This window comes from Lutjanus erythropterus, chromosome 18 (genome assembly GCF_056507025.1).
Source record: "Lutjanus erythropterus isolate fLutEry1 chromosome 18, fLutEry1.hap2, whole genome shotgun sequence".
Classification (NCBI taxonomy): Eukaryota; Metazoa; Chordata; class Actinopteri; order Lutjaniformes; family Lutjanidae; genus Lutjanus; species Lutjanus erythropterus.
In genome coordinates, this window is record NC_139334.1 from 15,645,442 (window position 1) to 15,661,062 (window position 15,621).

Sequence of the window (15,621 nt, forward strand, 5' to 3'; positions counted from 1 at the left end):
AAATGGGCGGGGGTGTCTTTGCAAATTAACGTCTATGGCTTAAAAATGGGTAAAATAAGCAAAACACTGCTTATTAGGTCTTATTTTTTTGTCTTCTAATACATTAAAAATAATACTAATATGATCTACAGACGGCATTGACAGGTTTGCTGCCTACAATTCAATGACTCATTTCCCTTTGTTGGGTGGAACTGGGTGTATGAAGAACTTTGTCCTTGGTTTGGATATTTTTGATTGGTCCAGTATATTCAGAATATAATTTCTGCACTCTGAGCAGGGCATAAATGATTTGTTAGAGTATGTTCACTCAAAGTCTTAAGCTTCCTCCCAGTTTCATATAATTTTGTCCCCTAATGACACTGAATTATAACAAGTAGGTGAGACACAATTAGAAATATTAAATTTTATTTTCATCTCATTTCATTTAAAGAACCACAAACAATACAAACACAGGGAGAAACAAAAATAAAGTGCAAAATCCTTTTGTGTCAAACTTAGGGCTGACACTCAGATGTCTCACAAAATATCTCTGCGGTCTCTTCATTATACAAGATTTAAAAAATAATAATAATAAAAATATATTGACATTTTATATATTTCTTAATGTTCAGAAGACAAAGACAGTATGGTGCCAGGTTAACCAGATTTAGGAGGGGAAATGGTTAATTCTGCAATATTGACATATTTTCCTCAAACAAATCCTCTTTCATAGTGTCTTTGTCCCCTCTGCAGTTTATACTAATTTTAAATTTACTCATGAACCGATGTGGTCCTCTTTAATACAGAAATGTCCACACTTAAAAGCAACATTGTCAAGCCATTACAGTCTTTACTACACATTACAACCTCATTGTATTAGTAGTGATGGGAAAAGTACAAACAATAAGAACCTTATGGCATCTATACACTGAACACTGACTGTAGCCAAAAAAAAATTCTTCACAACAAAGTCTGTTTTCCGTCATGCATCCTTCATGTAATCCGTTGTGTCTGTTTATGGTGCCATTTTGTTCATGATGTGTGTTATTTTTCACACCAAAAGGACATCTTTTTGTCCATGTAGTTACCAGCAGTGGCTCAGCTGGTGGAGATACTGACAGTGACAGCACTAACGTCACAGATTGAGTTTCCACAGGATTCAGTCAGCACACAGTATGCGGTCGGGGATGAAGACAACACATCAGTCAATGCCTGCTGTGAGACTAAAACGCAGTCTTGTTGCTATGTGTTTTCTAATGACGGGACATCATGTATGGTGACTGCAGTGGATCCACTGTTGGTGCTGAACTGCTCTATGTGGTTCTCCTCCACGCTGTTCAGCTCTGCCCTGGGTAGCCGGAAGCCGTTCTCTGAGGCCGGGTTTGAATCGGTGATGCTGCCCGACACCGAGCTGACTCCCACCGGGCTCAGCGGCATGCTGCTCTGAACGGTGGATTGTGACATCTTCTGACGAGGTTTGGAGCCTCCGCTGGCCCCCAGGACTCTGGATACATGTGTCCGCCTGCAAACAATGAAACCTTCATGTTAAAATTCACTCACATACGATTACTCCAGACATTTTACCAGCCTCACACAATTCGATTCAACAGATTTTGTGTCCTCAGTGTGTTCTGAATAAGAAAAAAAAAGTCTTAAGGAATCATACGCAGGGGAAGTTTTGTTTCTAAAAAGGAATTGTTTTTCAACAATTGGACAAAGTGAGAAGTTTAACTGTCATTATTTGTGTGACTCAAAATTCAATTTTTGAAACAATTTTTAGGGGTTTCTTAAACTCAAAGATTCAAGTTTATCTAAAGAAGAAAAGTATATTATCTCAACAAAAGATTATAAGTTGATCAAACATTTTGTGCGGGGTTAGGTTGTATAATGCCTGAACTGTATATGGCAGGCTGTTATTTAGAAAAATGGCATGTGAAGCTCAATAATTGTTTTTCCATAAGAAATATGTCAGATATTCCCTCCAGTCTTCTCATCTAACTCACAACAGTCATCAAAAATGACTAATAAAAGTGGAAAATATTGTGCGATAGTGGATAATTTTACTTCTGAAAATGACTTAAATGAAAATCTGTAACTAAAAAGGGAAGGTCTGACACATGGACATGACTGTGATGACATGTTGCAGTGAGAATAGAGCTTGTGAGCTGTAAGAATATGTCAAAATGAATGATTGTTTTTATTTAGATAACACAGACAGAGCCTGTTAAGAAGGCTAAAAGCAGCAGGTGTCTGGTCCTGCTTGAAGTGGATAAAAATAGCACAACTGTTTATGAAAAAAAGCCTGACTGTTTCACGGCTCGTGACATTCACTATGCAGGAATTGTCCCGTCACACAGGAATGCGGCCCTACCTGTTGTATGTCTTCAGGACGATGAGAAGAAAAGCGAGGATGATGATGATGCCGACGACGATGACAGCGATCATCGCCCCAGAACCTGAGAGACACAGAAACACAGAGGACAACAAATGAGTGATTAACATACTGAAAGGATGTTTTTCAGTCTTCTGTCTCCTCTAAAATTTGCATGTCACATTTCACACATTCCCTCTGCTCCATTTGGTGCAACTTATTTTTTGTGTATCCTGCAGAAGTAGTGTGTAGTAGCTTAGCAACGGCATCACTCACGGACAAACAGAGCACGGCAAATATTTCCTATTAAATACATGGGTGCCACTCCTGTGCAAACCATCTAGATTAGACTGCATGACGCAATAGGATGTTATTTATGAGGCTTGGTTTATCATTTCATCTTATTTTTTGTATTGTCTTTGCCATAGGGGACATTCTTAAGATGTGATCTGATCTCTTTCATCAGGGTGTGTTTTATCAATATGCAATTTCAGAGGACAAGAAAGAGAAAACAATCACAAACACAATGCAGACACGCACCCCTCCCACCCACACACACACACACACACACACACACATACGCCATAACCACTACCTGCCTAACCTTAAGAGTTTATCATTAAACAGTAAATAATGTTGATGACTCATCCTGCACTTGGGGTCATATACTAGTTTTGCATCCAGTGACGTGCTTTGCTTCCCTTTTTTATGACAATGCCGGAAGTGTGGTGTATGACTGCACTAACAGAGTTCATTGAACATGCTCATATTTTTTGTGAACGGTGAACTGAACGGATCAGTTTGCAATTAATGAATGTGAACATGAGCATTGTTCACTCCTGAGGGAGATAACGGCGCTCACATTGCCAGCTGAGCGTGGGAATATGGACCAAAATGTCAACGAGATATAAAAACTTTGGTTGATCATGCAGCGTGAAGTTTATGAACTACACTACAGACTGGAGATTGTGTTACAGTGAGAAGCAGACTGACTGATCTGTTATATTTACTCTTCTCCTTTGTCTCATCTCCCTCTGCATCCCCCCTATGAGGCGTTCAATTTGCACTGTAAACTTGGAATTTCAACCCACTGTGAAACTGGCCTCTGTCAGTCCGGTGTTCAGTCCCGGCCCAGCTGTGTTCACTGGGAGTGTTTCAGTCTGGAAAGAGTCAGCTAACATTGGCCGCTATAGCCATCCCTTCTCATCACATACCAACAGTTCAGTGTCTGAGACTGAAGCACATGGACGGGTTTACATTCAAGTCACTTGCACATCTGTGTGAGTCACTGAGGTGCGGTGACAAATTGTTAGTATGTGAAGAGATGGGAATGAAAACAGGCTGCATGGCTGGGGGGGTTTAACTGGCATTCAGTTATATTGGCTACAGTAAAAGCCAATATCCAGGACAAGTCCCTCCCTAACTGCCTTACACACACACACACACACACACACACACACACACACACACACACACACACACACACACACACAGACACTTGAGATATCCTTACTCTGGATGAGTATTTGCTCTCTGGACTTTGTGATGGCTGTCGAGTTTGAAGGTACTGTAGTGTTGGTCACAGGTGAGACAGTTGAGGCTTGCATCTTCAGCAATAACCTGCACAGACAAACACACAAACAAACCCGTAAGAAAATGCATTAATCAACTAAATTTCTCTGAAAGCACGATTAACAATTTCTGCCACAGTTATTCTGCAGATGAAGAAAGCAGACATGAAAAGAATGAAGAAACAATATGAGATTTGAAGATTAAGATAACTTGTATAAACCACAGATATAAACTCACAGGAATGAGGATCCTCAGCAGAAAATTATGTCTGAAGCACTAATCAGTGGACACTTCACTACCGCAGGACTGATGTGCTGGCCAGATTACAGCTATCATTAAGAGCTTTTTTTTAAGTCCAGTGCACAGTGTGCACTTTTATGTGTGTTTGGTCTTTGTCAGCTGGCTTTAAGATCAGCAGGTTCACAGAGTAACAGGTTCATACGTAATTGTCACGTCTGTCAAAGCTTGACAAAAACACTTGTGGTTTTAGATTCAAGCCAGAACAGGAGTTCAAATATGTATGACATGCATGTTAAAGTGCTGCAGTGCTGTGCTGCAGTTTTTGCTTTGGGGTTGAACTCATTACATGTCATTCCTCCCACTTCCTATGTGCATATATACACATTTACACAGCCTATTAAATCATTATCTTATGTTTCAAGACTTGGTAGAATTAACTCATTCTTTCTAAATGAATGGCCTCGTTTGAAGTGTCCATTAGGATTTAAGCAATGAATTCTTAGGTAATTGAAAGGAAAGTTATTTTCTGCTGTAGGTTAAAAGGTGTGCTTGGTGATGTGTCAGATTTTTCTACAAATTCCATGAAAAGCCCAAAACCAACAATGATTTGATCATCATAAAAAATACTGTCTGTATCTTTCATTTACAATGAACATGGGCATACTACTACATAATAACATAAACTACATAAACCATTCTGCTGCTGTAAATAGATCATAAAATGCATGTTAAGTCACTTAAAATAGTCCCTAAAAATTGTATATGTATTTATATATGACATGCTCACTGTAGATTATCCCACTTATTACATGGTAACATACAAAATAAAATCAATAATTTGAAACAAAATATTAATTTTGGATTTATTTTAATGCTCCCACAGTCTATGACTAGAGTTATTTCCATTGCAAATGTATATAGCAGTGGTCTGTTATACATGGCAACCATTTGCTATAAAGAAATGTGACCAATTTCTGACCAATCAAAATCAAGTATTTAACAAAGCCATGTAATGGGAAGGGATTGAGCAGTTGTGAAGTACCGAAAGACAATGTAGGTTTGAGTATTTTAATGGAATTTGACCGCCCTTATGTTTTAAAGATTTCCTCCTCTGGTTCCACATGCAACCAATGTTAGAGTGTAACTAGTTACATGTAACAGCATTATGTAATTATATTACAAAATGAGTTCAATTGTAATTTGTTATGGTTAACGCTTATTGCTAATAAAAATACTGACAATTACAAAGTGGTTACATCTGACTATATCATTTTTACTGCCTTTCATCTGCCAATCAAATCAAAGCACATTGCTCTACCTGAGGCTGTCATGCCTGTGACCAGTGGACCACATCAAGACAGGTGGTTTTAGTGCTGGAAATTCAACAATACTTCCCGTATTAGAAGTAATCTAAAAGTAAACAAATGTAATAAGTTACATTACTTTGATGACGTATTTAAAATAGTTACATTACAGATTACATTCTAACAGGACAACTTGTAATTTGTAACCTATTACATTTCAAAATAAACCTTCTTAACAGTGTGGGTAACCCTGATGAATCCTACAATATATTAGAACTTTATTATGATGAACACGTCCGAATACAAAGATGTTTAATTTAATCATGCAACATCAATGATACATATTCTCAGGTGTTTCAGGCAGATTATCAGTGCAGCTTCATTATGTTTTTATCTTTTCTCTTGATCTAATCTACTGTGTTGCAATTGTTATGCGTCATGTGGAGATCCTCTGTCATGTAGGAGGATCCCTGATACTGTTCAGGAAACAATCCGCACACACAGCTGTGGGTCAGGGCTGTCCCTGTAACTGATAACTTCCCCCGAGTCGCACGCTCAGATAAATCAGAGATCAAACTCCACATGAAACAAATACACCTGCTGTCACTTCAAGTTCAATAATAAAAAAAAAAACTCCAATAAACTACGACTACATGTTTTAAAAATGCCTGTCATATTTCAGTTTCCTCTGCTACCACACTACACCAGTACAAACGTCATCATGGGAGTTCCTCATCCTCTTTTGACGTAGTGCGATGTAAAATAAAGAGTTGATAATGAGTCATTCAAGCCTGGCTCAGAGATGTGGTCATTAATTAGGAAAGCTTAAATATCATGAGGACGTTTAATTGGCTACATCACCGGATTGGCTGCCCTAGAATATGAGAAAATAGTGAAATGAGTAAATACTTCTTTTGCAGGCAGTTTTGTAAATGTGCAGTCAGTTATCTTTTAGTGTTTATCCACCTCTGATCCGCTTTTAACAGCTTCAGTGATTCATCTTAAAGTCATGCAATGTGTTAACGTATGATTATTTTGTTAAACTGTCAGACAAATGACAGAATTTACTATTGTGTTGGACATCTCATTTTGGAACAACAATTTTTTTATATTAGGAGACAGATGGAGAAAGAGGCATTAAACCATTTTCACAATAAAGACATGAGTTGGAGTGACGTTTCGCTGTGTCTGCTGGGACTGAAGCACAGCAGCACAATCAGAACAGGTGCCTAAAGCGGACAAAATTTGCATGAGCTATAAAAAGCTGGAAACCCTGGCACAAGGAACAGACACGCACACACACAACGCCCATCCCTCGCTTCTCTAGGTGAGATTAACTGCTTGATTCTGTTGAATCCATTCAAATTCCCAAGATACTATGCAAAACCTTTACCTCTATAGCATCACTGCCTGTGAAGATACCGCTGAACCTTTATTAACCAGCAGTTAACTTAATGAGAGGCGGCTGACAGACACAAGACTGCTGTCAGCTGGTAAGAACCACAGAGGAGGACTTAGAGGATCCTCGTATATATCTTTATTTAAACTAGTAAAAAAAAAAAATAGCATTTCTTTCTTCTTCTTTTTTTTTTACAGAGGGTATGAGATTAGATTCTCCGCTTCATATGATATCTGGATACTGTGTGTCAGCATGTAATTATGGACAAACACAGTGGCTTGTGTACATAACCTTGACCATTAATGGAGCGTAAAAGTTTACATTTCACCTCCAAGCTGTCCATATCCTGGAGGCACTGTGAAAGGACCTTTTACAGTGCCATATATGTGTCACTCATCGTCACCTGTGTCACCTCATTGACACTGATGAGACAAAGAGCACAACAACCCTTGGCTGTAAAAAAAAAAATAGTCCACAAAAACTACCTCTCACCGAGATGTGATGCAAAACCGAATCAGAATTAAATGTTAAATGTCATTAAGCATGCTGACAATAGAGACTTGAAGCTCGTACCCGATACTCATGTCTTATCCACCTTTCTGTTCAGCAGCAAACATTACACAACCAGCTCTCCCAGTGTTGACATACCATTAAACACAGAGATTAGCAATGATATATATCACGTTTGCTGTTTGCAGAGGTGACAGCTTCTGATAAGTGGCTAACTGATCATTAGGCTGTATAATGTTGGCAGGACCTTTGCTTTGGTAACATGGTGGAGAATACAGTATACAGCGGACGTTGGCAAGGTTATGTAACTCAATTTTATTGCTATAGCCCAAATTCTAGACTCACAATTTTGCCTCATGGGACTTTTACCTGAAGTTATAGTCACAGTCAGCTGTTTACAGTAAGTGTACAGTAAATATGAATACATGAAGACACAGGTTTAACAGGCTAAATGTAGCATTTAATCATAAAATCCAAACAGAGAGCAGGAAGTCGCCTCTCTGGTGCCCCATGTTCAAAGACAGGTGCCCCCAGGTAGCCTGTGTCCACCATTGGTCGGGGTAATTTCTCATGAAGAGAGGTCTGAAGAGGAAAAAGATTATGCTGATTGATTGTTTTCTTCTAATCACAAAAGTGCACCTGTGATCATATTAAAACATTTTCTTCTGACTACAAGAGAGCTTTATCATTACTACTTACTTAAACTGGGGTGTGGGTGTCCTCCCTGACTTAATTTCCTGCATTCTGGAGAATATTTACACAGCAATTTGTGCCTTATCTGCATCCATTTATGAGGAAATGTCTTTGTTTGATATAAGAAAACACATAATTCAAGTGCCAGATGATAATTCAAAATAGCGGCTTGCCAAAATAAGAGTCCTACGTTACTTTTATGCTTTTATTACAGGGGACAAATGTAGATGTTCTAAATATTAAGGGGGAGGTTTCCTCTGTATCCTCCCTGAAATCAGCACTGCCTCTGTAGAGGGCATCACTGCTGTCGATTACAGTTTGAGTACCAGCTAAAGAAGAGATGAGGTTTAAGCAAACAGATCTTTATTGTCCCAGGAGGAAAATTTGTTTTCATAGCCTGGACATGTTCTAGCAAGCCAAGATTATTAAAAGATTAATTATCTGTAAACATCAAACTGTTGCAGACAAAATGTTGAGCTAAATACTCAATTCATCTGTTGACTAAAACACTCTGTTAAGGAAATTCCCAGCCTGTTAACGACACATACAGAGATGTATTAGGCAACCCTGCAGCCCTGCTACATGCCATCATTTTGTCCATCACAGGTGGGTGTGTCACCTCCCACAGAACGGACGTGGGTAATACATCAGACTGATTGCAGGCGAGGTTTAGGTGTAGTTTTGGCGTGGGAGAAGTCACGTAAGGATTGGGAGAGCCTGGTGAGGAAACACCTGCAGTTAACACACCTCATACTCCAATAGGCAAATAAACCTTGCACTGATCAGTCACTGTCCCACAGCAAGTTCATGACTTCATGACTTTGACCAGACTTCCTGGAAAACTTGGCACTGCATAAATAGCACACACCGTATCTTCACTAAACGACGCACATTGCCAAAACTGTTACGTACGACCATAAGCTGATTAATACATGTTTGAAAGATGTTCCTTTAAAGCATGTACTAAAAAGAGAATCAGCTCACTTTATTAGTCAATTACATTTTCATGCACAAAATTTTCCCACTGCTTTCAACTCACTCCAAGATTTTATGATCAAAGTGGTGATCTGTCTACGGTTATATAATAAACACGGAAAATTGATATTAGTTGAAAACTATGTGCAGGATGGCAAGAAAGAATTGCTGCTGGTTGTCAACTGCTCTTCACATTAAATCAGATTTCAAATGCAGTAAAATCTGATCTGCACAATCAGCCAGTAAAAAATTCCACATGGAGAGATTTGCTATAAGAAAGGAGTAGATGGTTTTATGATTTCTTTATAGTTCAACATTTTGGAAAATATGGTTATTCACTTTTTTGCCCTGTAAATATGAAGTGATATGAATATGAAGCAGCAACCAGTTAGCTAAGCTTAGCATAACAACTTGAAACAGGGGGAAATAGCTAGATGGTAAGCCTAGATTTGCTCTTGTACATGTGCACTTGATTCAGCACAGAGTGTAGGAAGTCAGGTGTTGTAGTAAATAAAAAGACAGTCCATGTCCAGTCTATGTGAGGAGTTCATGGTGGATGAACGGATCAAACCCAGAACTTCGGTCTGTGAAAAACTAAATCTCAATGCTGACTTTTTATTTTTAGGCTTAGTTGACTCATCGTTTTCAGTTTTTTCAGATTAGGTTTAGATAACTGAACTACTTGGTTGGATTTAGTGCAAGATCATAAATACTGTATAATAAGGTAGCATTGCCTTAGGGTTTCACATGTGACCTGCACTGTGGCCTTTTGGCATAAAGTCTTAAAGGCAAACTTCTCACTCATGTGAGCCTCTTCAAAATATGATGAAACAAGGCATACATATCTCCCGAGAGTTTCACAAATATAGGGTTACCATATAGACACAAGGAGTTTGGCCCAGTCTCCTGAAGTCACCTGGTTTCAGAATTCAAAAGTGGGATTTCTACTGATGTTTTAAAGACGAAAATCCCTTGAGCTTGTGTTAACCATATATCTTAGTTCAGGCATTTAACCAAAAACCCTTTTAAAAAACCAAATGATTAGAGGTGCTAATATGCTAACTCATTTCCAGGTTTTAGGACTCATTCTTGCACTATTACTCTCCTACATCAGAAAGCAATAAGCGCATTTCCCGTAATGTCTAACTACTCCCAAAATGGATCAGCTTCTATAAATCAATCATTATAATCAGCTAATCAATGTATTTATTCACAGAGTAGAAATGCCGTAAGCAAATTGCATCCCTTACTGTCACAAGGGAAATTCGAATTTGAGTGCAGGTAAAGGCCACTGGTTTGGTCAAAGACAACGGTGGGAATTAGATTACAATGTGAGTAAAATCCCGGTTAAACTCCGAATGAACATTTCAACTTTGAAACCCTACACAAACATGCAGATTTGGACGCAGGATCTTCTTCCTGTAACGCCACAGTGCTCATCACTAGCCTGCTTCTGGTCCAATCAAAGATATCATCGATATCTATGTGTAGATTTAGATGTATGTAAACTTTTTATGCTTTTAGGCAAAGAAATTAGAACTAATCTGATCACTCTGTTCTGCCGTCAGCATCAACTTCCTCATCTGCCTGCTGTGATAATAGTTTGTTTGTTGTTCCACAAATTGCAGATGTTCGTGAACACTACAGATTCAATATCCTTTCCTCCTCCCTGAGTCAACAAATCACATATTGGTATGTTCAGAGAGCAGAGAACAGGAACAATTTAGTTTCCTCTGTTTCTTAAACGAGGAAAAAACAGGCGACACTGTTGACTGACTCGATTGTTTCCCCTCTGCACATGTACTCCCACACATCGAGTATATCACACACGTTCATAAACACATTCAACGCATGACCTTCCTCAAATGACGGTTGGAGTCAATATTTGAGCAGTGAATTTGAAGCAGGTTAATATGACACAGGTGGAAATGAAGAGCGAGCACAGTCACAGCAGAGAGGTCATCTGTATCACATCAGATGTAAATTCCCCCTTAATGTTTGTTTTCCAGATGTCACATTAAAGAGGGATTCAACTATGAGTTTTATCGATCTCCATCAGTCACCACAGGATTTGCAGCAGCACTGACAGCTCTTTGGCACGGCGTACAGAGGCCTGTTATTGACGTAAATGATGAAGTGACATCAAGGATTTAAAAACTAGCTAATTAAAATACGACGTGTGCCATAAAGAGGTAATCTATCATGAGCTCATAGTGTGAGAATGAGCTTTGTTACCCAGAAAAGCCACAGAAGAAGTATTGTTTAAGGGAAAGTTTGGAGTTTTTGAAGTTCTGTATGAAGTACTTATCCATAGTCAGTGTATTACCTACACACTCTGCACACTCCAAATTAAGAGAGGCAACAGAAATACTGATGTAGGGAGCCAAGCAATGTATTACTGTGCACAGGGTCAGCAGCAGAATTTATTTTAGCAACTTAAAAAATCAATATCAATTTAAGGTAAGATCGCTATAGTTTTATTTATATTGTTGCTGCTTTAGTTTGCCATCAGACAGCCTTTTCCACTAAAAATTTGCTGGCATATGAGCCAAATGCCGCTCTCTTCAAGCCAACCAAACTCCATGGGCGAAATCACTAATTTTACTTCACAGTAAATGCAGTTGCTGGTCTGCTGTTGTCTGAAGGGCTTAGTTTTTTGTGCTAATGTGTGAGAACCAAAGTGGGTCAGAAAGTCTGATTTTTAGGAAATATTTAAAATTACAAAATCACACAATAGGGTTAAGTAAGAAGAAGAACAGTACTTTGTCACTGAAAGTGTTGTTCTAATTGGCTCAGACAATCACATGAAGTGTTCAGTTGGTTTATTTACCACTTTGAGAGCCTTAAAAATTCACAAAGGCTTTCTGGGTTTATTTACTATAGCGAGAGGCTGATATGTACTTCAAAGAACCAGTGTGTTTGATTTAGTGGCATCAAGCTGTGAGCTTTCTGATTGCAAACACCTTGCCTCAACCTCCCTCTTCCAAGCCTGTAGATGGAACTATGGTGACCAATAAACTCGCCACCAGAAGACAGAAACAGGGGATTAGAGAATAATGAAAATATACTTATGGAAATTATATTCTGTGTGCAATATTCTGCAAACAAATCCCTTTAATCTTACATACTGGACATTTAAACCGTGGACGTTTAAAGTTGCACACAACTTATTTATAGACCTGGCGGAATCTGATTAATCTCCTTTTATGTGAATATTACCATGACAGAAACCTGCTGAAATAATTCCCCAGGAAGAATATTCTGATTTCCCATGAGTCTTATAATCCAATAATAGGACTAATACTTTAAATGTCACATTAAATGACATCATATTAGTCAGAATAAGGTCGTCTAGTAGAGCTGAGTGTCTTTTTGAGTTGACCTTCTCACTGTATTACACCCTGATTTTCTAATTATAATTTGCTAATAAGAGATTTCTACTCTTCAGTTAGACTTTAGATCCTGAGAAAACTTTGAAGTAAAAGGTGCAGAATGAACTTTGCTTGCTGGTATACACAGTATTTTTTTCTAAGGCCAGATAATAAAGCATATTTTCAAACAATGCTTATCAGAGAGTTGAACATGATAACAAAGGAAAGCCCATACAGTAATAGCACTGTGCTTATCGTCTTTAGAGCCGGCCAGAGGATAATTGTCTTTTTCATGTGAAAATCGTCAGCTCATTTCAGCCTCTTAGCCTGAGTGGTGGTGATCCAGTTACAGCCTCATTATAGCTGAGCTCATATATTCATAATTCCATAAAATGAATGGATATTTTATTAAAGAACATTGAGATACTGGCATGTTCGTTGGGATGTTTATGCTCTTTTGGGGGTTAAATTTGTCTTTTAATATTTAATGCCAAAATAAATAAATAAAAACTTAGGAGTATTCAGTACTCAAACCCTTTACTTAAGTAAGAAGGGCAATACAACTTTCACAATGTGAAAACACTTGTCAGTGTTTATATATATACATATAGATAATATATATTATTATATATGATGCAATTTATGGCTGTTGATGTTTAAGGCTGAACTAATTTTGACTACTTTATATACTGCTGTCTAGTTTAATCTACAGAAATGCATCATGTTTTATAAGATCATTCTATAAGATATCTAAAAAGTCAACTCTTCATGAGCCCATGCTGTTTTCAGCTTTGTGACAATTAATTTTTCAGCTAATCCAACAGGGTTTTTAAACAATTTATTTAGTTTAAAAAGTATGATCATTTTCTCACTCCATAAAGCAACATTTATCTGGAAAATTCAATTTTAATTTGGAGAAAATTTGGAGATAAATATTTTTCGCTGGATAGGGAGGCAGAACTATAATCTGAAAAGTAACCTCTTGACTAAAACTGTTAGACAAACGCAGGGGATTGAAAAATACAATTCTGAATAGTTGAGTAAAAGTATAGAGTCAAAATTTTACTTGAGTACAGTAAGTAAATGTACTTACACCAGAGTTTCTGCAGGTTTTGACAAGATAAATTTAAGACTTTTTAAGAGCTTTTTAAGACCATTACAAATGTAGTTTAAGACTCATTTCACATCCACACTGGCATAAAAATAAAATGAGTGAAGAAAAATCAGAGTCCCAGAATTACAGCATTCAACTGATCATGACTACACAGAACTGTGTGTATGAAGAGTAATAGTAGCAGTGATTATTGGTTGTTGCTTTCATTTTGTAGTTGTTAAAGTGTGATCAATACAAATTTTTCACCAAAAAACTGCACTTGGAGACTTAGCTTAATGTAACTTTCTAACTAATGTTACTGTCAAAATTGTACTGACCACTATCCCAGTGACATTTCAAAGTGACTAAACTAATTTTAAGTCAAGCCGGTTAGGTGCAGCTGGAATGCAAACAGTCATTAACCTTTAAAAGAAGGAGCCTGATTTAATAAGTGAAGAGAACAGGCTAGTTCTCTATTTTTAGAACTACACAGACAACTCTCCTGCTTAAATGACCACTAATTACTGTTTATAAAAAAATTAAAGAAAGCTACTATTACAAAATTCCACTTGCATTAGATGCCAACTAACTCTGCTGTGCTCTGAATTAGCGCAGCAGTTCAGTCATATTTTCCTACAACGCAGTGGCAACTGATGAGACGATAAGTAGAGCTGTTCCATCAAACAGTCACTTATCATCAATAAGAGATAGACAGGAAGATAGGGCTGCTGGGAACTGAAACTGAATCCTCCAAATTCAAACGTAAATCGGTGTTGCTCCACTGGTTCAACAGCAGATTTATAAATCTGAGAGCTTGTTGGAATGTGAGCTATTCCCTTTCACCTGAGACTCACCTGCTGTCCCGCCATGTTGTCTGGGAGAACCCCAGTCTCACACACACACCCACACACACAGTCAGAAAAGACTCATGTAAAACACTCACTGAAAAGTCTCTCTCAACCACAAGAGAAAAGGTTTAAATTAAAACAAAAAGATGAAGAAGGAGTCAAAAGCAGCTTACCTAACCGTCTCCTCTTTGATTCTCCAGATGGGAGCCTGAGCAGCGCAGATCCCCCCTCCCTCAGATGGCTGAGGGGGGCATAGTCCACAGGTGGACTGGCAGTCACAGCAGGTCCGCTCTAACAGAGGAATATAAGTCCCAGGTGCTGCTGAAGTGACAGTCCCACAGGTACAAATGGACGGGACAGACACAGAGCACGGACAAAAGAGTTTAAAAACAAGCAGAGATGTCTGTGTGTGTGATTTCTGTGTGAATCAGAGTATTTCTGTGAAGAGGAGGAGGAGAGCAAAGAGGAGGAGGAGGAGGAGGAGGAGGAGGAGGAGGAGGCTCCACGCTTGCTCACTTGTTGTTGCTCCTCGCTGAGAGTAATAATCTCAGGCAGCTGGTTTTTCAGGTCCTTCCACCTGGCCCTTAGGCGTGCCGCGGTGCCCGATGATCAAAAAGAAAGGCTCCTCTGCAGACTTGTCTGCTCGGCTCTCACCATGACTACCACTGCCTCTCAAAGTCAGACCGGCTGCATCTCACAGAGCATGAAGTGCAGAGGGTGGGGCTCAAAGGAGATTCAAATAACACAAAATTAACATCTCATATGTTACAATCCTGTGTATATCCTATACTTTTGGGTGTGCATGCTTATAGTGAATACTTTCATGCACACTTGAGTGTGTGTGCCTGTTTTTTTGTCTCCTCATATCATGGTTAATGAGACCAAAAGTCCAATCATTACCTTTTATTTGCGGAGAATAATAAGACTGCATGTGTGTGCATGCTTTGTATGAGAGTGTAGACATAGTATTCAAAGTTATCACAAACCCATTCATCTTTGCACACACGTTTTATGTATGTAGTTGAAAATTAACTATGTGAATTACAAAACTTGTCCAAAGGGTGCTGGGTGTGTTTGTAGACAAGATACGGTATGCAACAACCTTTTCTTTTCTTCTTTTTTTTAAATCATAAAACAAATATACAGAGTCTTTAAGCCAGTGGTTCTCTCTTTTCCCCCCTTCAAAAACTATAAAAAGTTGTCAGACAAATGGGTTTCCAGTCTAATGGGACCTTTTTTGGACTGCTGGGGTTTCAGAATAATGGG

General features: G+C 38.4%; 1 protein-coding gene across 1 annotated transcript; it reads right to left on the minus strand.

Moving 5' to 3' along the window:
- Positions 1–388: 388 nt before the first annotated feature.
- On the minus strand, positions 389–14,808 carry ncmap (non-compact myelin associated protein). The gene is made up of 4 exons (XM_084742591.1): positions 14,529–14,808; positions 3,864–3,970; positions 2,351–2,435; positions 389–1,501 (listed from the first exon to the last, which is right to left on the minus strand). Exons 2-4 carry the CDS (start codon positions 3,955–3,957, stop codon positions 1,222–1,224), a joined length of 459 nt encoding a protein of 152 aa, XP_084598717.1. The 5' UTR covers positions 3,958–3,970; positions 14,529–14,808; the 3' UTR covers positions 389–1,221.
- Between the last annotated feature and the right edge of the window lie 813 nt (positions 14,809–15,621).